The following is a 22,080-nucleotide window of genomic DNA, read 5'->3' as shown; positions in this document are numbered from 1 at the left end:
TTATCTCTTAAACTACATCACGGATGTTCGCAAACTTCATACCATTGAATAACATTTTAAAACACCTACGGATATAAATATGCCTATCAAATTATGTATATTTCTTATATTTTTTATAATCAGTTAAAAAAATAATTTTAGAAATATCTCCTTGTTTAGTGATGTAGGTCACTTAATAGTGGGACAGAGGGAGTATTTCTTAGCATTTGTTAAATTACTGACTTGCCCTACAAATATAATTAAAAATAAAATAAAAATTAATTTTTGTAGAGATAAATACTAAATATATAATACTAATAATTTTTTCAAACATTAATCTAGGAAAATACTTTTTATTATTAATAACAAATAATTTTGGAATTTGACTTATTCATTTTAGAGATGCGTGTGAAGAAGATGATGATGATGATGGAGACAATCTCAAGGGTGTTATAGAGAGAGAGAAAGCTTTGATTACCGTCTGTTTTCTGAGTCAGAATCCAGATAGACACTAGTCAGACAAACTGCTGGAATCACACACAACAAAAATCAAAAATCCAACTGAAGAAGAAGAAGAAGATTAGAACAGAAAACAACAATTCAAGCTCTGGGGGATTAGGGTTTTCCTTGTTTTCCACAGATTTGTAAATAGTGGGTTGGATTTTGATGCAAATTGGATATACACTGAGATGGATGTTTAAGGTTGGTTTTTTCTTCCTTTTCTATCTTTTTTTCAGGATTCTGAGGCTCTGGGTCTGTTTAATTGATTGAAACTGATTAGAAAGGAATCAAACTTTAGGGATTTTCATGTTTCCTGGATCAATTAGGGTTCAATTTTTTTGGGTTATGAATAATATTTGGGTAATTTTCATCAATTAGGGTTCAAATTGTGGGGAAAAATTGGATTTTTAGTAGGGTTTGCGTTGATTCTTGTCAGTTTGAGTGGATTTGAATCTTAGAATTGGGATTCAGATTCTGGGTTATTGAGATCTTGTGGGTTTGGTCAATGTACACATCATGATGAGTGGCTATAGGTTTGGTAGTCCATGGATAGCCCAACCAAGAGCATCACTGATGAGCTACTTGATGTTGTAAAGTCCTGGATGCCTCGCAAAACTAAGGCTGCTAATGTCTCTAGGGACTTTTGGATGCCGGATCATAGTTGTAGAGTATGCTATGAATGTGATTCGCAGTTCTCAACCTTTAATAGACGGCATCATTGTAGACTCTGTGGAAGAGTCTTTTGTGCAAAATGCACTTCGAAATCGATTCCGGCTCCATCTGACGAACCGAATACTGGGCAAGAAGATTGGGAGAGGATTCGGGTCTGTAATTATTGTTATAAACAGTGGGAAGATGAAACAATGGCTGTCAGTAATGGGGTTGAAGTTACGAGTCCGGGGATTAGTCCTACACATTCATCAACAAGTTTGGTCAGTAGTACTAGTGGCACTGGTAAGTGTAGTAGCACTGCTGCTTCGATGGCAATATCGACTGAGGCTTTCCAGCATGTATCAAATAGTAGTGGTCTCAGCCCTAGTGGAAATGGGAAAATGGAGCCGGTTACAGATAAGCAAGACTTAGCAGTATATGGAAATAACGCAGATCCCTCGGTGGATTTAGACGATCAGTCTGATAACATCTTCGGGTTTTGCGAGCCCAGGTATGCTATTATTGATCCGTTATTATTACTTTCTGTTGATATTGTTTATCGTAAAAACCATAGCAATAAAATCGAATACCTCAACTGGAACATAGGGATTAGATGTATGGATTCTGCTATTACCATGGGCAGGACACTTCGTATTCATGGAGTTGCCTGACTTACGAAATCGATGTTCTTATGTAGTGTTAGTTGCTTTAACAACTGGTTACTGGTATTTTTCTTTGATTTCAGGAGTGATGATGACAATGATGATTATAGCTTTTATCAATCGGATTCTGAAACAAGAGACCTTTCACAGGCTGATGGCTACTATGGTTCTGTTACTTACGATGACATAGGCCACCCATATGTTACAGTGAAAGAAAGTTCTGAAGAAGATATCGACAGAAGAGACTTGTCCAGCTCCCCGATACATGAGAGCTTGGATTCTCAGAAGTTAGAAGGTGTAGATAAGCCTGGGCAATTACTAAATGATCAAATTGATGGCAGCAAGGGTGAAACAGCCTCTTCTTCATCTGTCGTGGAGGGTAAGATGGTTGAGCCTGTAGATTTTGAGAATAATGGTCTCCTCTGGATTCCTCCTGGCCCAGAAGACGTAGAAGATGATAAAGAAGCTATCCTATTTGATGATGACGAAGATGATGCCACTGGGGAATGGAGACACCTACGTCCTTCAACAAGCTTTGGTGACGGAGAGTCCCGTACTAAGGAAAAGTCGGGTGAGGAACACAAGAAGGCCATGAAGAACGTTGTTGATGGTCATTTTAGGGCTTTGGTAGCTCAGCTGTTACAGGTTGAGAACCTTCCCGTAGGTGAGGAGGATGACAGGGAAAGTTGGTTGGATATAATAACATCGTTGTCTTGGGAAGCCGCTACACTCCTTAAGCCTGATACAAGCAAAGGAGGAGGGATGGACCCTGGTGGATATGTGAAAGTCAAGTGTCTGGCTTGTGGTCGCCGCAGTGAAAGGTAAATTTGATAATTCATGCATTACTCGGATGATGTTTTGTACTCTATATCTGATATATAATATTTCAACTTCTTGTTTGTCGCCATGAAATAATCGGATTCTATTTTCTTTTGTAAGTTTTTGAGTTTACTTACTCTAATGTTTGTTGACTCATTTCTTTTAGCATGGTGGTCAAAGGAGTTGTTTGTAAGAAAAACGTGGCCCACAAGCGAATGACAAATAAAATAGAGAAGCCAAGGTTCTTAATCCTTGGGGGAGCTCTTGAGTATCAGCGGGTTTCTAATTCCTTGTCAAGTATTGACACATTGCTGCAGCAGGTATTTGCAATTTAGCTTCTACCTGTTAATTGTCTGCCATCATAATCCTTATTAGAGTAACCCAATCATCTTTCTGTAGTTGATCCACCACTCATTTGTACCACGATTTAAGTGGATTTTTTTTTTTTAATAGTTTCTTGGTCTTATGGATCTTACGCTTTTGTTTAGGAAATGGACCATTTGAAGATGGCGGTTGCAAAGATAGACGCTCAGCACCCTACTGTACTTCTGGTAGAAAAAACAGTTTCACGGTTTGCTCAAGAGTACCTCCATGCCAAAGACATAGCACTCGTTCTTAATATCAAGAGGCCACTATTGGAGCGCATAGCACGCTGCACTGGTGCGCAGATCGTTCCCTCAATTGATAATCTTTCATCTCGAATCCTGGGGTTTTGTGACACATTCCGTGTGGAAAAGTTTCTTGAACAGCATGGCAGTGCTGGGCAGAATGGAAAGAAGTTGGTGAAGACGCTGATGTTCTTTGAAGGATGCCCTAAACCATTGGGTTGCACCGTGAGTCCAGCAAACCATATCACAATCTCAAGTTCATCAAATTTGATTTCAAATATCTAACAAATCAAGTCCCTGTCTGTATATGTTCATTACAGATTTTGCTTAAGGGTGCGAACGGGGATGAATTGAAAAAGGTGAAGCATGTGGTCCAATATGGAATATTTGCAGCATATCATTTGGCTTTGGAGACATCTTTTCTAGCTGATGAGGGAGCCTCCCTCCCAGAGCTTCCCTTGAAATCACCATTAACAGTTGCACTACCAGATAATCCATCCAACTTTGGCAGGTCCATTTCTACAATACCTGGTTATACTGTCTCTTCAACTGCCAAGGCTCAGGGGGTTGAACCACAGCAGCCCTACAACAACCTCACAGTAGACATAGCTTCGCCAAACCAAAACTCCTCCATTAAGAAATGGGATTTGACCTTGTCACCTTCTTCAACTAAAAGCCCTTGGTCTCAATACACAGGACCACCATCAAACTATATGAATTCTCCTGGACCTTTCTCTTCTTTTACCTCTCCAGGAAAGTTCATATCTGGTCCTTATGATGATCCCTCGTCATATTATGGATATGGGGAGAAAGGTTCAGTGGGTTTTGGTGAAACCTTCAATGCTAAACCTTCTGCATCTGACGGCAGCCTAGTTGCTGTTGGTGATCATCCCAGTGCAAATAATATTCGGGCCTTGGAGGCCACAGGTCAAGGTGAAGGCAGTAATCCGCAGATTAATAGCAACTCGATGGTTGTGCGTGAACTAAGTTCTTCAGATTTGACAACCTTAGAGCAAGACCGTAACAACAGTCGTGAGGAGCAAGGCTCGTCCAAGGAAGACTTTCCTCAATGTACAACTGATCATCAGAGCATATTGGTTTCATTATCAACTCGTTGTGTTTGGAAAGGAACTGTTTGCGAACGAGCCCATCTCTTTCGGATCAAATACTATGGAAGTTCTGATAAGCCCTTAGGACGGTTTTTGCGAGACCATTTATTTGACCAGGTATCCAATTGTTTCCATGTTTATGCACTCCTTTCAATATTAGGCCAACTTTGACAGCTTCTCTGACTGAGTAAGCCAAATTTCTTTGCCAGAGTTTCAGATGCCGCTTTTGTGAGATGCCATCAGAAGCACATATTCATTCTTATACTCATCGACAAGGTACTCTTACGATTTCTGTTAAGAAGCTTGAGATTCTTTTACCGGGTGAAGGAGAAGGCAAGATCTGGATGTGGCACAGGTGTCTACAGTGTCCACGCGTCAATGGGTTACCTCCTCCTACTCTAAGAGTAGTGATGTCTGATGCTGCTTGGGGTTTATCGTTTGGGAAATTCTTAGAGCTTAGCTTTTCAAACCACGCTGCTGCTAGCAGAGTGGCAAACTGTGGTCATTCTCTACATAGAGACTGTCTACGGTTCTATGGGTATGTTCTTGCTGAAACATGTCTCAAGATGCCTCTTGTGAATTGCAAGTCTTTTGTATAATTAGGTGGCATACTTATAATTTTGTGCAGGTTCGGAAGGATGGTTGCTTGCTTCCGTTATGCATCAATAAATGTGCATTCGGTTTACCTTCCACCTTCAAGAGTTGATTTTAACTATAATAGGCAGGATTGGATACAGCATGAAGCGAATGAGGTAATGCATCACCAGTTTCAGGATTCAAGATTTTGTTTGTCGAGTTCTCCTTGCTCACATGTTAGATGATCTGTTGTTGTTCATGTGTAACAGGTGGTCAACAGGGCAGGACATCTGTTCGCTGAAGTATCAAATGCTCTTCGCAAAATTGCAGAACAAAGAACTGGGTCCAGAGGCCTTATTACAGAACTGGAGGGGTTACTAAAGACAGAGAAGGCAGAATTTGAGGTGAGACATTAAGGTTTCTAAGTTCTTTTATTCAGTTTCATATCTAAGCTTAACATTTCAATACTCCAAGGCATCGACTTTGATATCTTTCAAGAAAAAAAAAAACAAAAAAAAAAAAATCTCTTGGAGGGAACGAATCATTTCTGACTGGAGTTTAAATTTTATGTGCATTTTTGTAGGAATCTCTCCAGAATGCACTAAACAGGGAGGAAAAGAAAGGGCAACCTGTCATTGATATTATTGAGATAAATGGTTTAGGGAGGCAATTAATCTTCAATATCTATCTGTGGGACCAGCGCCTAGTTTATGCAGCCAGTACAGATAACAAGACTTTTAAGGAAAAACTGAGTACTTCTGCACCGAAACAGCTTGATAAATCCGTCAGTACTGAGAAGCCTGCTGAGACAAACTTAACTATCGTGCAGGATAAAAATTCTCTGGTAGATGTGAAGTCCAATGAAAACTCTAATCAGGGAGGAGAGCAACATAATGATCTTAATACGACTCTTCAAGGAAAATATGTGGACCATGATCCAAATCTAAGTATGGAGAGCCAATCTACATCATTATCTTCGAGTATCAGCCTTGGTAATCAATATAATCCTTTGGAATCTGGGTTAGTAGTTCAAAGGTCTGCTTCGACTGGACAGTTTCCTAGTGCTGAAAATTTGTCTGAAACACTTGAAGCTGCGTGGACAGGTAAAAATCAACCAGGAAATATAACTGTAAAGGAAGATAATACTGCTGGCTCGGATGATTCAAGTATGTTAGGCGTTGTGATGAAAACAGCACAGTTGGAAGATCAAGCAGAAGAGGACCGAGAAGGCTTACAGACAACTCAATTGAAGGTAGATAACAATCTGGAACAGTGCCCAACATGGGTGAGGGTTCCTTTTCTGGAGCTGTACCATTCTATCAACAAGAACTCACTGGGGAGAGCTCCAAAGCTCGATAGCTCTGGTCGGTATGATCCTATATATCTTTCAGACCTCTACCTTCCTGTCAACAAGAATTCATTGATGAGCACTCCAAAGCTCGATAATCTTGGGCAGTACAATCCTGTATATCTTCCAGTGGTTCGGGAGTTGCCACGTTTAGGTGGAGCCAGGTTCTTTCTGCCAATAGGTGTTGATGGGACTGTTGTGCCAGTTTATGATGATGAACCCACAAGTGTTATATCATACGCATTAGCTTCCCCGGAGTATCATTCCCAGATTTCAGGTGAGAGACTTAAAGATGGTGGGGGTTCATCTGCTTCTTTGATGTCTTATGATTCAGTGGATGTTCACATGTCTCCTCAACTTGACGAGGCAGCTTCCGAATCTCTTAGAAGTGTTGGGTCTTTGGATGAAAGCATCTTATCCATGTCTGGTTCACGGAGCTTCGTTTTAGACCCTCTACTATATTCGAAGTCTTTGCATGCCACTGTTTCTTTCACAGATGATAGCCCACTAGGGAAGGTGAAGTACACAGTGACATGTTATTACTCAAGTAGATTTGAGGCTCTTAGGAGGATGTGTTGTCCTTCTGAGCTCGACTTCATAAGGTCTCTTAGTCGGTGTAAGAAATGGGGGGCTCAAGGTGGTAAGAGTAATGTCTTCTTCGCGAAATCATTGGATGATCGGTTCATCATCAAACAGGTTACAAAGACAGAGTTGGAATCTTTCCTCCAGTTTGCTCCAGAGTATTTCAAATATCTCACTGAATCAATTGATACAAGAAGCCCAACATGCCTTGCGAAGATTCTGGGGATCTATCAGGTACGTCTTCCATGTGAATTCACAACCCAAGTTAACCTGAAACTAAAAAGAATTCTGAGCGACAACCAAGTATTTGGACACCATCAAACAGTTAAAGCTTTTCGTACCCAGCTATTGGACCTTAGCAAGATTAGTCGTTTCAAATTATTTTCAACTAGCTGTCTTATGCACTTACTTGGCAATTTAATTTTCTTGTTGGATTCTCATGGCAGGTTACATCAAAGCACCAAAACGGTGGCAAGGATGCGAGGATGGATGTTCTTGTTATGGAAAATCTTTTATTTCAACGAAATCTTACAAGACTCTATGACCTGAAAGGATCAACTCGGTCTCGGTATAATGCAGATGCAAGTGGGAGCAATAAAGTCCTTTTAGATCAGAACCTAATTGAAGCAATGCCAACTTCTCCCATTTTTGTGGGAAACAAAGCTAAGCGGTTGCTAGAGAGAGCTGTCTGGAATGATACTTCTTTCCTTGCTGTAAGTTTTACAACCAACTTGTTCCTGATGTTCATGGTTCAAATAAAACATAGACGTATCCATCTTTATACTCATTTATTGTGTCGCAGTCAATTGATGTGATGGATTACTCATTACTGGTTGGGGTGGATGAGGAGAAGCAAGAGCTTGTTGTAGGAATCATTGATTTCATGAGGCAGTACACTTGGGACAAACATCTAGAGACATGGGTAAAAACTTCGGGCATCTTAGGTGGAGGTAAAAACTCCACACCTACTGTAATCTCACCGAAACAATATAAGAAAAGGTTCAGAAAAGCCATGTCAGAGTATTTCCTTATGGTCCCAGATCAGTGGTCTCCTCAAAACATCATCCCAAGTGCGTCCCAATCTGACCTTGGTGAAGATAATGCAAAGGTTTCGTCTCCCTAAAGTTATACAAAGGAAACAGTTTGGTTGTAAATTATTCCCAGATGTAGGTTTGGAATCCCCTTCTTTATATATAGTTCGTTTTTTCATTCTTACAACCTATTATAATTCTTTTTTTTTTTTGCTGCCTCATTTTCGGTATCTGTGAAAATATATGTGAAACATTTGTTAGAAGATGCAGAACAAGGCAGTTCCAGTTCGGGGAAATTCCCGTCACAGGTACAGTTTATTAGATAGCCTGTCCCTGAACTATCCTGTACCTCTTTGTTGATGTATCAGTTAAGTTAATAATGAAAAAAGAAAATATATTCGGTTACATTAATCCCTGAAGTATACAGTTATTCATTTGTGTAACTATATTTTACATTTGAAGATTTTTCCTATACCATTCACTCTGTGTTTCCGCAAACTGGCTGTATGGGCATTTTCTATTAAGCAGTCCCTAAGGTCACTTATATCAGAGCTGTGTTTGATACTGTCTGCTTTACAATTTCAAGATATTCAAAGTATCAGTTACTATATGATCCTTCATGATTTAAGAACACAACTGTGGTATATACACTTATCTTGGTTCCGCCATGCCACTGGTAAAGTTGGAGCGATGATTCGTACTACTGTCACTGTGCATTTTGCAGGTCGTCCCTTCGTTAGTGCCATTGTGGAAATGGCTCCGAGTCGGAGATTTCAGGTGACACAATGATTGAAGTATGGATGTTGTGTACTTCTGACTTATTTAGTTTGTTGGACAAAATTGTTGCACTTAGCTATTTCAGAGTGCCTGAGAGCTAAGAGGTGGTTAAGTAGGAACAATATCGGACTAAATTTAGAGGGCCAAAGGGATGCATGAATATGATCATCTTATTAGAAGTTCAGGCTTACAATAATAAACCTATAGTGGTTCCATTACGTACATGAAGATGATTATTTACAGTTAGTGATTGAAGAAATATGAAAGCAAAATCATATATACTAACAACCTAACTTATTAATTTCTTTTTAGCTAATACTAACTAATATCTTCTAAAGCCGATCCAATCAACATCTTCAATTGCAGAAATACTACTCTTTGCAGCATGCTTTAATCCATCTTCTTCTGCAATTTGTAAACAACTTCGTCGAAGCATTTCGATGATCTCGATTTCTCTGAATTCATTCAAAATTTTAATATCTAGTTAGTTTCATTTGGAGACTTTGAATAATACAGCAAACATGTTAATTAACATATATTTAAGAATTTTGAGTAATGAGAATTTACTTTTGGTTGCTAGCTATTCTTAAATCTTGTTCATTAACGCGAGGACCCTCGTCGAATCCTTCGCAAATTATCTCCCCATTCTCATCTTTGTAACAAACAATTCATCTTGCTTGATCCTCAAAAACCCGTTAACAAAACCAAGTGATCATCAATACAAAATCGAAATGAAACTCATTAAGACCTGAGGCCGGAACTCGTGTACATCTTAATTTACTGATCAACAAATTCTTGGTTTCATATAAAACATACCTTGTTACTAATGGATGAAGTTATTTGTAGTTTAGATGATTTGATGTTTGTTGAAAGTTGAGTACTCTTGTGCCCCATAAACACCTTGTTAAGTGACTTTTTATGCATCAATGAACTTCTTTGAGCTATAACTTGAGGACATGAACATTTACATGAACATCTCAGAGCCACATTGGAAAGAATTATTTTAGAAGAATTAAGGAGGAGGAGAAGAAGAAGATGGAGGAGAAGACAAATAATAGTAGAGAATTAAAGTACTTATTAGTGTTAATATAAGTTTTAGAAAATTTGATAATAAGGTTGTCACCGTATCATGTTACTTCATGTTTCAATTATTTAGGTATAACATAATATGCTGGTGGGTCACTTAGGCTTATCTGATGACTGTTTGATGGTGATGTTAAACCCCTCTTTAAATTGTTTTGGTTGGTTGTTGCCATGACTTGGTTTTCCATTGATAATTGGTGGAACTACTCATATTTTATAACTTGATTAACAATTGTTTGCTTATAAATTCCTTAATTAGGCAGATAATACCGTGTATTTTCGATTAGTTTAAGCCTAACGACACTGCTAACGATGTTGATTAAGTAATAATACATTTTGGTTCCAATAATGCCTACTAGTTTTAGTGTATTTACATGAATTTTTCTTGGAGTTTTTGCTTTTACAATCAATTATTTATATTATTGTTTACTTACTTTACCTACATCTTATCGGATTTCTACGTACATGACTATGACCCTTGGGAGTTAACCTTATTATTATTATTATTATTTTTATTAATAAAAATTTTTGTGTTGAAGAGTTTCAAATTTAAATCACTGGTATCGTTGTCTAATAATTTTATTACTATAGTACATCGACATCGCCTTAACAAATTATAATTTACTTAGAGATGATAATCCCTAAACAAAAAGTATAGTATATAGAATAAACATTTTCGGACTGCTTGATAATATTACCAGAATAATATTTCATCTGTATACTTTCTCTGATTGTTTCTATTTCTAATTTGATTGTTTCTCTCATTACAAAATACAAATTTCAAGATTGTTATGGGGTTACCAATTTACTTGGAGATATACCAATCCAACACTTTAGGATTATTTTGTCTTATGGAGATTAATACCCCTCCAAATAAATTGGCTAACTCTCTTTAGCAATCCTAAAATTAGGATCCATAATTTCATGCCAAGAATGTTAGTTATTGATGACTAGTTTGATAAATTCCTAATCCACGTACATATACTAATGAGAATTATTGTTGGTATTAGGTGTCCATAGATGTCAAATCAATCACCCCATAAATTCAACTCTTTAATGACCTTATTTTAGATCGTTTGCAAAGTAGTGAACAACCTTTGGACCAAATTATGTACACCCTATTACAAAATGAAATTAGTCAAAAAAAAAAATCTTATCTGTTGAAATTTGAGGACTTCTAAGTTCCAATGATAGTGCATTTACGTGAAATACTCTTCTTAACTGCTCATCTATGATGAAGAAGTCATTATGCTTAAGTAGTTGAAGATTTAGAACATGGGATTAATCAAACTAAGTGTGAAGTGTTCACCTTCACCTATCCAAAAGCTACCATTGGTTAATTGAAGGTTGAGAACATGCACCCATTAGCATAAAAATACATTTGTGTCCAACCCAATCTTAGTGACAAGTGGGATAAAACGATGCAAACTTTAAGTTAAGGAGCCCAATAAAACCACATGTAACTTTTAGACTGTCGTGGATGCTTAAGGCCAAGCACAATGATAAGGGATATCCATTAGCTATCTCTTATTTGAAGCGTACAGAAATACGCCAAAAATTCACAAGTGGGATAAAACAATGCAAGCTTTAAGTTAAGGAGCCCAATAAAACCACATGTAACTTTTAGACTGTCGTAGATGCTTAAGGCCAAGCATAGTGGTAAGGGATATCCATTAGCTATCCCTTATTTGAAGCGTAAAGAAATACGCCAAAAATTCATCTCACTATACGAAAAGACATCCCCTAGCGACGGGAATTTAGTTTCCGTTTTTTTTCTTAATTTTACCGTGGAATATTTGTATATAGATGTTTGTACCGTCAATAAAATGACGGAAGGCCCATAAATCAAGCTCGTTTAGCTCGTGAAAGAAGATCCCAGAAGTCTTGCTACCTAAGTTGCTTGCATATCATGTTTATCAAAATTATGGTTACATAAACTATATAAATACATATATCATAAAACCTAAGAAGAGATGGAATTTTAGGTTAGCTAACCCGGAGAAAAACACTTGGAGCAGCAACATGATCGAGTTTGAGGTTCATGGATAACGACATGGTAGAGTTCGAGGTTCGTGGATAGCGACATGATCGAGTTCGGGATAAGGATTGCTTAGACCTTCAATATTTATCCTTGCATCACATCGCAAGCACATAAAGCCTCACCTTGCACGTGAGCACTTAAGTCTTGCTTTCACAAGCATAAAAGCTCGCCTTGCACGCAAGTATAAAAGACTTGCACCTTGGAAAGTATAAAGTCTCGTACTCAACACAAGCAACAACCAGCCTATCCCTAGCAGCAAGCAATACGGCTTTGTTACGCTGCGAGCAAAAAACCTTGCCACAGTCGCAAAGACGCACACTACATTTCTCTCAAGACTCGACTAGCTCTCGAGCATCAAGTCCACCATGTGGCAAAAAGTCTCGCCTATCACGTGAGCAAATTTATTGCAGGTTACTACAGTTGGGGGCGTCTTTGTAATATCTTTACTCACACTTGGGGGCGAGTTATGTCGTCGACGGTCGATGCATAAGGAAAAAGGAACTTCTTAGCCCCAAACAAGTTGGAGGTTAAGAGGGGGTGATGTTTGTACCGTCAATAAAATGACAAAGCCCATAAAGCAAGCCCGTCTAGCCCGTAAAAGAATATTTCAGAAGTCTTGCTGCTCAAGCTGCTTGCATATCAAGTTTATCAGAATTAGGGTTACATAAACTATATAAATACATGTATCCTAAACCCTAAGAAGAGATGGAATTTCAGGTTAGATAACCCGGAAAAAAAACCCTTATATGAAATACATCAATAAAATATCTCTCCGTTCATCCATGAATGTAGGCATCACTTTCCGAACCACGTTAAATTCTTTGTCTCCTTATTTATTTTCAATCTGTCTTCTTACCCTAATTTTACATCAACATCATCAATCAATCGTGTTTATAAAAGTAATTTTGGATACAAACAATAGGTTAAAAAATAATTAAGAGAAAAAAATAAGAAAAATATATAATAGGTAAAAAAAAAAGAGTTTTAGTAAATAAAAAAAAATAAAAAAGGAAAGTTTTTGGGTAAAAGAGTGAAAACCATAAACGGATACTCAGTATCCGTTGAAAATCACACAGAAATTGAGTTTCCGTAAAGTGAAAAAGCACATGGAAACTCAATTTCTGTGTGATTTCGCTTGGCTACAAGGCGCATCAGATGTGATCCACTTTAAAGAATAGCTAAGGGATAATGCTACTCTAAAGCGATATGGAAGACCATAATAGTTGGATTTCGCTATAATTAATATATGGCGAAGAGAAATCGCTTATCATAGTGCTTGGCCTAATATGTAAGGAGAAAACGCTTCACCGATATTGTGCCTGTTTAGCCATTGCGGTCATTCGGCGACACAAAATTTTTAACGGGCAAAACTATTAAGATCATCTAGCAATAACTTTCACGAGTTTATCCATTCTTAAATTATTCCCTGCCCATCAGCTTAATTGAAGAAATCTTTTCAACCTCATAGCCAGTTGTGTTGAAAGGCTTCGGCAGGAGCAGAGCCATGTATTAGAAGAAATAGGTGCAGAAATTCTTGTCAATTTGGATAAGGTGCAAAGTGGGCTTAAGAGCCCATTTTATGACAGAAAAAATAAGAACTATAATTTTGGGCATACCAAAATCTTCCTAGGGATACTGAATGAAGACAAAAAAGGTTATGAAATAGCAAAATCAGATAACCCCTTAACCCAAATTTTTTTTAATGGAAAATCTGCCCTTTACGTATTAGTGTTAATAATCTTGATTAGTGATTAAATATTTTGTTTAGTGATTAAAATAATTTTCAGAATTATAAGAGTTGCTTAGATGAAAAATTTGAGGAAAAAAAAATCAAAGTTTTGGTTTGGTTAAGAAGGAGAGAAGGAGAAAGTGAGAAAATTCTAATTCTTGATTCAATGGAGAATGAGGAGGTTCATCATTCATCTAAAAAACCTAGGAAAATACATATCAACTACAACAATGATCCAGAAATGGCTGATTTCTTAGATTATGAGAATGATTTTACACCCACTCAAACTCAAGCTCAAACTCAAACACAAACTCAAGATGATGATTTTTATGAGCCAAATCCTGATGATGAAGACATTGATGAGGAACCCAATGCTTCTAATACACAGGTACACTTATATCCTATACTTAATCTCACTTCTATAGCTCTCAATTATCATAAGTTAGGTTTTCTGAATTATGGTTCGGCGAAACAGGTTGAGGTTCGGCTCACATCTATGAGCCGAATCTACCAATTGATGAACGGTTCGGCTTACTGAATCTGTTTACTTCATGCGCCGAACCTATAATTTCCAATTCCAACCCTTTTGCTAGACACTAGTTCGGCTTATATGAAAGTTTCATAGTAAGCCGAACAACATCCTGAATATCCCGGAATAGAATCATTACTAATTCGGCTTACATATCCAAAATTGTATGTGCCGAACATAATTTTTTAATTTTTGGGTTGAAATATTGTTACTGGTTCGGCACATATGGAGAATATCGTATCAGCCGAAACCTCTGATGTTCAAGGTTCGGCACATAATATGATTATCGTCTGAGCCGAACATGAATTTGTTAATTTTTGGGTTAAAATATTGTTCGTGGTTCGGCACATATTGAGGATATCGTATAATCCGAAACCTGTAAATGTTTATAGTTCGGCACATAATGTGATTATCGAATGCGCCGAACCTTGTTATTATATTCCCTTTCTAGTGTTTAACCTTGTGATATTCTTTGTAGATCGTGCTTGGACCCATGGAAAATCAACCTGATCCAGTAGGCATAATTCACGAGGATACCAAGGATCACTTCCAAAATGATTTGGTATGTAAGAACCTTTTGTTTACCTTAATGTTGTCGAAATATTCCAAAGATTTATGGCGGAACAACTTGGTCCTTTTATGCAAGGGAATAATCCGGTGCCCCCTGAAAATGAAGTGAACTATATTCGGCAACGATTGTTACAAACCCTACGTAAAAACAAAGAATTCTATAAGACAATGATGAGAACAGGTCCAAGAAAAGATGCAGGGGTGGCAGCGTAGTACGTTGCATTCGAACGTCGTTTGCATGGGGATTTTATCATTACCGAAGAATATTGGATGGCAATGCCCATTTGTGGGTTTTTAATAGCGGATACATTCAATTGCGTCGTACATTGTTTAGCATGGACGGGTAGTATCTTTACTTACGCGCCTCCAACAAAACCTTGCAATGATGGTGTAAAGGATAGAAGACTTGTTCTTGGATTTGTTCAAAATTTTCATTTTATCGGCCTCAAACTTAGACCTGGTTGCCCATTACCACCCTTGATGAGTGCAGCCTTTTGTCCTAGATTTGAAAATAATTTTGCGATGGATTGGTGTGAAAATTATGCGACAGAAATGGATCTTTGGAAATCTTTGCATGTGCAGCCTCCAAGTGGACAAGTAATTACGTTTTCAAGTGATGAGGATGAAGATGTTAAGCAAGAGGTCAGTTAAGATGATGAGAATGAGGTCAGTGAAGATGATGAGAAAGAGGTCAGTGAAGAGGATGAGATTCGTTTAGGATCTCCATAAAAAATGTTTCATGGATTTATCCGTTTATTTTGTGTCAGGTTCGGCTTATAAGAACAATTCACTGAAAGCAGAACCCGACAACAAAAAAATACCAGAGTTTTTTTGTCAGGTTCGGCTTATAATATTATTTCACTGCAAGCCGAACCTTGAAACTTTAAAAAACCATAATTACTTTGCTAGGTTCGGCTTGTAGTATATTTCTGAAGAAAGCCGAACCTTTCATGATTCATGAACACAAGAATTATTATATCATTCCAAATAGACTTTTCAAATTCATAGAAATTGTGGATTACATCCCTGCTACATAGTAGGCTTGCAATTAATTTCTAATATCCTAAACGGGTAATGAGAAACCTTCTAAGAATGTGGTAGTGATCTTTGTATTTGAAATTCTTTCCCTTCCATCGTCTCCATTCCTCCTGAGCTCGAACTTCAATCTAAGAGTTTGTTTCACCTTTGAGTCGATATCGACTCACAATCCGAACTAAAGCTATGAAGTCTGTGACTTTTTTCTTAATACTTATAATTCGGCAAAACAAGGACGCACTATCCCGGTTGTGAGGATTACCTGTTTCCGTGCTGAAGGCTTCATGAATTATAACCAAGTAGTACATACTCATCAGACCATTTACTCGCCGTTCTTCACCTTTCTTTGGATAGTATGCTACATAATTAGTGTAAAGAGATAAATCTTCTTCTAGAGTAAACTTAGGAGTTGGGGGTGCCATTTGTTGAGCATATGTGGTTAAGAATATGAAAAAACATGTAGGTATATATAGAATATAGTTTTACAACGGCTATATCTTTCAAAAAAAGAGTCGTTCCTATATTTTTGTGAAAAAAAGTAAAGGTTCGGCTTATAGAAATTTTAGAACATAAGCCGAACCTATATAAGTAACGGCTATTTTTTATCTAATTTTGAAATTTTTTACAGATTCGGATCACCATATTTGTGAGATTTAAGCCGAACTATATACTGGATTACACCAATAATGATTTTTAAGGCTCGGCTTATAACTCAAATTATAGAAAAAGCCGAACCTGAAGGACAAATGATTAAAAGGAAGTTGGAAACAAAAAAGGGAATTTAACCACGACCCCTCTTCTAAGCACATGCAAAAATTCTGAAATTCAAACAACATTTATTCGGCACAAAACTAATACTACCATACAAGCCGATCCTACGCACATGCAAAATTTCTGAAATTCACAAAACATATTCGGCACAAAACTAACACCATCGAATAAGCCGATCCTAAATATAAGTCTCTGTGTCACTAAGTTCGGCTCAAAACGGATTTCAGATATACACCGAGCCGTTCATATGCACTTTCAGGGTTCAGTTTCAAGAACATCTCGGCGCACATCTAAGATTTGTTTTGCGCCGAACCATACCCTGTAACCGCCGCAGAAACATGATTTTGACGAATTAAATCGTCCAAACCAATCTAAAACATCAAATACGAGATGGGTTTGTAGAACTAACCTTCTTATTCTCATTTCCGGAGTTGGTTCTTCTTCAATCTCTTCTTCCGGTTGATTTTGAGTTTGTTCTTCACTCTCGAAATCTTCTTCTTCTTCAATGGGTTGTTGAGTCGATGGATTTGAACGAGATACTGGCTTACGACGACCCATTATATTAGATAAATTTAATCGTTGACTAAATTTTCACGAATCGACGATTAAATTTCCGCGATGAAAAAAAAAGAAAGGGAAGGGTGAATGAGTTCGGCTGTGGAAAGGAAGAAGAAGAAGGTGAATGAAACTGATTTTAGGTGTAGTTAATTATAGGTTTTGTATTAGGGTTAGGGATAGATTAGTAGTAATTTAAAGGATTTAAGGGCATATAGGTAATTGAACAACCCCATAGGGTACCCCTTATAAGGTCACCCAAGTTAGGACTAGTGCTTTGTATGCCTAAGAAGATTTTGGTATGCCCAAAATCAGGGTTCAAAAATAAAATACCAAAAACAGTTAGAACCGCACTTAGGAACTAGCTGGGATGGTTGTGCAATTGCATACCTGGCCCTGTCTTACGCTTCGATGTTTGTTTAGGAAATATTATTATTTATATATATAATGGTGCAAAACACCAAGGTGACCATACGTAATAGACAAAAAATTCATCTGTAAGTTGAAATATAAAAAAAAAATCCATATTAAAGAAACAAAAACTACAATTTTAAAAATAAATAAAAATTAATTAGATCATTTCTATTCTCTAATAGTACCACCACTTCCCTCTACACACAAATCTTCAAAAAAAAAATATCTCTTCTTATTGACTTTTTTTTCGCATTTTCTTCTCCCCACCACCACCTGTTAGAGCACTGCTCGGCCGAACTCGCATGCGTTGCTATCTCAAGCATGTTTGTCAATGTTAGTGATCAAAACTATAAGTCTTGATTTCTAGTCTATTTATAGATGTCTTGGACTAGGACATAGATTGTGCAGTTGAGCCTTAGACTTCTCGGCGTTCATCATTTGAAGACGAAGAACTACTAAGGGGAGCTTGTGGAACTTCATCAACAAAAGGTATGTGGAGACTGAACTCATCTATCACTTGGAAATTTTATTTCTACTTTATCTCCTATATTGAGACATAAGTTGTGTTACGATATAGTTTTCTATTATATACATTTGAGATTTCGAGCTGAGTTTAACTCGCTTACATATTTCTCGGATTATGTGTTGGCAAGCATTCGCTTCGACCAAGTTCATCTTATATTCTTGACGCAAGTCAAAAGATGATCATGTGAAAATTGCCGAGTAACATCTTACATGGTTTGTATGATACAATCATTTGATGTAGACTTAGAATGTTTCGTTATGATTATTTCAATAACTTGAAAATTGCTTTGATGCTAATAGTGTGTGAAAATGGATATTTTCATCCTCTAAGAAAGTTTCAATGATTGAAATAAGAGTTTAGAATACTTAACCATTATTGGATATCATGTTGTGTATTCTTGCACATATGTAATCCAAGTACGGGAACCATAGTATGCATACCCATATACGTACCTGTTGGCTTAAGAAATCCGGAAACCTTAGGATACGTACCCGTTTGCGTACCGGCATAAGGTTCGGATCCGAATATTTATGCTGGGATTGGAAGTGCGCGTACCCTTTTGCGTACTGGCGAAACCCAATCTTGGTCCGGGTATTTCAAGTATGCGTACTCGTTTGCATACTTGAAGGTTAAAGTTCTAAAATCGGTTATGTACATGAACTTAAAAATTTATATAACAAAGAATGCAATCTTTGCAAACCGTGGCTATTGTTAGAGCATTGCTCGGTCAAACTCGCATGCGTTGCTATCCCAAGCATGTTTGTCAATGTTAGTGAGAAAAACTATAAGTCTTTATTTCTAGCCTATTTATAGATGTCTCGGACTAGGACATAAATAGTGTAGTTGAGATTAGATCTCTCGGCGTTCATCATTTGAAGACAAATAACTACTAAGGAGAGCTTGTGGAACTTTATCGACAAAAAGGTATGTGGAGACTTAAACTCATCTATCACTAGGAAAGTCTATTTCTTATATATCTCCTATATTGAGACATAAGTCGTATTTACGATATAGTTTTCAACTATGCACATTTGAGATTTCGATCTGAGTATATCTCGCTTACATATTTCTCGAAATATCTGTTGGCAAGCTTTAGCTTTATCTATGTTCATCTTTACTCGTAATGAAAGTCATGTTGACATTTCAATAACTTGAAAATTGCTTTGATGCTAATAGTATGTGAAAACGGCCATTGTCATCCTCTAAGAATGTCTCAATGATTGGAATGTAGAGTTGATAAAGTAATCATCTTTGGATATAAGCATATATAGTGTATTCGCACATTAGTGTATAAATCCATAAACCGGGAGCCAAGTGTATGCATATGTGTGTATACCAAATTGGTGGAAGGCGACAAGATAAGTATGCGCACCAGTACGCATACTGGTAGAAATTTTCAAACCGAAAGTATCAGTTGGGTTTAGGAATTACAAACTCCTAAACTAGTCACCTTAAGTATGCATACCCGTACGCATACTAGAGGGAGTTTTCGAACTTAAAATATCTGCTGGGTTTGGGAATTACAAACTCCTAAACTAGTCACCTTAAGTATGTGTACAGGTACGCATACTGGCGGAAGTTTTCGAACCGAAAATTTCTGCTGAGTTTGGAAACTTAACAATCTCTAAATCCGGTTGATTAAGTACGCATACCCGTACGCATACTTAAACTGGTTATTTTATCAAATTGGTTTGTTCATGAACCTAAACATTTAAATCTTAAGGAATGCAATCTTTGCAAACCGTGGCTATAATGTTCATGATTGATTCAAGTGAATTAAACTGATTTTGTTTCGATTGTGTCTTCTATGCAATTGAACAAATCATTAACTAGTTTCATTTGATGTCATTTGAACTAGTTATGGTTAAGATGAATAAGGTTAATATGAGAGTAAACATATGGCTAACTTTGGTTATCTACTTGTGAACCAACATGGTGTACACGTTTAGGTACGGTTACATAAACCTAAATGAGGGTACATTTCATTTGTGTGTGACAAGCTAAGTTCGATCTAACAGTTGAAATATATTAGCTTGGTTGAATCGGGTTTTTCATCTAACAATGAATATTGAATGCTTTGTTACTAAGCTAACATTGATTGCAAACCCTGATTTGAAAATTATTTAAAGGAGAACTCTAACAACTGGGAGACTTAATCCCCACACCTCATGTATGATACTAGTTGTATTGTTGGAGTCGATTCTCCTTTAACCTTAGGTTTCTTCTCGAGACCCTGTAAGTTAACAACTAAAAGACTTCATCGGGATTGTGAAGCCAGACCGATACTACTTCTCTTGTAGTTGTGTGATCTGATATTGTTGTATATATCGTACGAGCTCAATTGAATAATTTTCTTGAGATTTATATCTCCGATAGGCAAGATAAAAAACTAATCACAAACACCTTAGTCTCATCGTTTGTGATTCCACAATATCTAGTTTCGTTTCCATACGATTTAAATTATTGTGAGGTGATTCATAATACTAGGTTGTTCTTCGGGAATATAAGACCGGTTTATCAATTGGTTCATGTTCACCTTGATTTATCAAAACACGGAACAAAAACTCTTGGGTATTTCTGTGGGAGACAGATTTATTCAATCCTATAGACTTTTCTGTGTTATACAGATTTGTTTATCAAGTCTTCGACTTTGGTTCGTAGCAAATCTTGGTTGTGGGTGAGATCAGCTAAGGGAATCAAGTGCCTAATATCCTGCTGGGATCAGAGACGTAAGGAGCACAACTTTACCTTGAATTAGTGTGAGATTGATTAGGGTTCAACTACAGTCCTGTCCGAAGTTAATTGGTAGTAGGCTAGTGTCTGTAGCGGCTTAATACAGTGTGGTGTTCAATCTGGACTAGGTCCCAGGGTTTTTCTGCATTTGCGGTTTCCTCTGTTAACAAAATTATGGTATCTATGTTATTTCTTTTCAGCATTATATTTTGTTATATAATTGAAATATCACAGGTTGTGCGTTAGATCAATCAATTAGAATATTTAACCTTTGGTTGTTGATTTACATTGATTGACACTTGGATATTGGTCTTTGGTACCATCCAAGTTATCTCTCTTGTATTTAACTAAGTCTCGCAGATTTCTATTTTCTTGAATAAGGATTAAGTCAAGAGATTAAGATATTGTACTCTTTGATATACTTTACTATAGATTGAGTTCGACTGTCTAGTTGTTTCTCTAGAAAGTGTATTGAAGTAAGTCCTTTCAGATTTCCAAACGAACTGTTAGGTGTGGTTGTTAGACCCCCGCATTTTCAATTGGTACCAGAGCAGGCAAACACGTTAAAACCCTTATAAGTATGTGTTTGTAGCGATCTGATATTGACAAAGGTGTTATCTCTATAAACGTACCACCAGTCTTCGATGGATCAAATTACTTATGGTGGAAAATTTCTATGTGAGCCTTTCTTCAATCGCGTGATTTTCAATCATGGGTTTATGTAGTTAATGGCTATAATATTCTCGTTGTTGCAGTTGGAAATGCGACCGTTCCTAAGGATATTGGTGCATATAACGCTGCTGAGATACTTGTTGCAAAGAAAAACTCTGACAGTTTGAATGCCATTATTCATGCCATTACCCCAGATCTTCAGCACCATCTGACAACGTGAACTCGGTCTAAACATGCTTGGGATATCTTAGAAACCGTATTTGAAGGTACTACCAGTGAGAAGGAAGCTAGGCTTCAAAACCTTAATTCTGATTGGGAAAACCTTCGTATGGCAGATGAAGATTCATTTGATGAGTTTAATCACAAAGTGTCTGAAATTGTTAATGCATCTTTTGCATTGGGTAAGACTATTCCTGAAAAGGACATTGTGATGAAAATTCTCAAATCGCTGCCATCTAGATACGATTCTAAGAATCATGCCATCGTAGAAGGAAATAACCTTGATGATCTCTCCAGAAATACATTGGTTGGAAAGCTAAAGGTCTTTTATCATGAGAATACATCCAAAATCGTAAAGGATGTTGCCTTTAAAGCACAAAGAAACACTAAATTACTTGACAAAGGTAAAAGTGTTTGTGTCTCTGAGGATGATTTTTCTGAGACTGATTCATCAGATGAAGATCTTGACAGATCAGTCTCGATGATCACAAGACAGTTTAGAGATCTCTTATTAAAGAGAGGTAAACGGTTCTCCAGAGACAAACCTAGGTCACCAGCTA

At 37.2% G+C, this 22,080-nt stretch overlaps 1 protein-coding gene and 1 long non-coding RNA gene across 2 annotated transcripts; one reads left to right on the top strand and one right to left on the bottom strand.

Moving 5' to 3' along the window:
- Positions 1 to 464: 464 nt before the first annotated feature.
- On the top strand, positions 465 to 8,343 carry LOC113326726 (1-phosphatidylinositol-3-phosphate 5-kinase FAB1B-like). The gene is made up of 11 exons (XM_026574390.1): positions 465 to 1,642; positions 1,877 to 2,614; positions 2,779 to 2,932; positions 3,101 to 3,445; positions 3,541 to 4,446; positions 4,539 to 4,867; positions 4,958 to 5,081; positions 5,175 to 5,309; positions 5,489 to 7,069; positions 7,282 to 7,548; positions 7,638 to 8,343. The coding sequence occupies exons 1-11, from the start codon at positions 1,026 to 1,028 to the stop codon at positions 7,956 to 7,958; spliced, it is 5,517 nt and encodes a 1,838-aa protein (XP_026430175.1). The 5' UTR covers positions 465 to 1,025; the 3' UTR covers positions 7,959 to 8,343.
- A 452-nt stretch (positions 8,344 to 8,795) lies between these two features.
- On the bottom strand, positions 8,796 to 9,714 carry LOC113326983. The gene is made up of 2 exons (XR_003348655.1): positions 9,211 to 9,714; positions 8,796 to 9,098 (listed from the first exon to the last, which is right to left on the bottom strand). It is a non-coding gene; the product is annotated as an uncharacterized LOC113326983 (long non-coding RNA).
- Positions 9,715 to 22,080: the final 12,366 nt, after the last annotated feature.

Source organism: Papaver somniferum, unplaced genomic scaffold (genome assembly GCF_003573695.1).
Source record: "Papaver somniferum cultivar HN1 unplaced genomic scaffold, ASM357369v1 unplaced-scaffold_10, whole genome shotgun sequence".
Taxonomy (NCBI): Eukaryota; Viridiplantae; Streptophyta; class Magnoliopsida; order Ranunculales; family Papaveraceae; genus Papaver; species Papaver somniferum.
This window is presented reverse-complemented; position numbering and strand designations above follow the sequence as displayed.

Bases quoted from the DNA above. Each gene is read 5' to 3' on its own strand.
- LOC113326726 (XM_026574390.1), top strand. From the start codon at position 1,026: ATGGATAGCCCAACCAAGAGCATCACTGATGAGCTACTTGATGTTGTA. The intron at 2,933-3,100 runs GTATTTGCAATT...GCTTTTGTTTAG, and splicing joins TTGACACATTGCTGCAGCAG to GAAATGGACCATTTGAAGAT. The intron at 5,082-5,174 runs GTAATGCATCAC...CATGTGTAACAG, and splicing joins TACAGCATGAAGCGAATGAG to GTGGTCAACAGGGCAGGACA.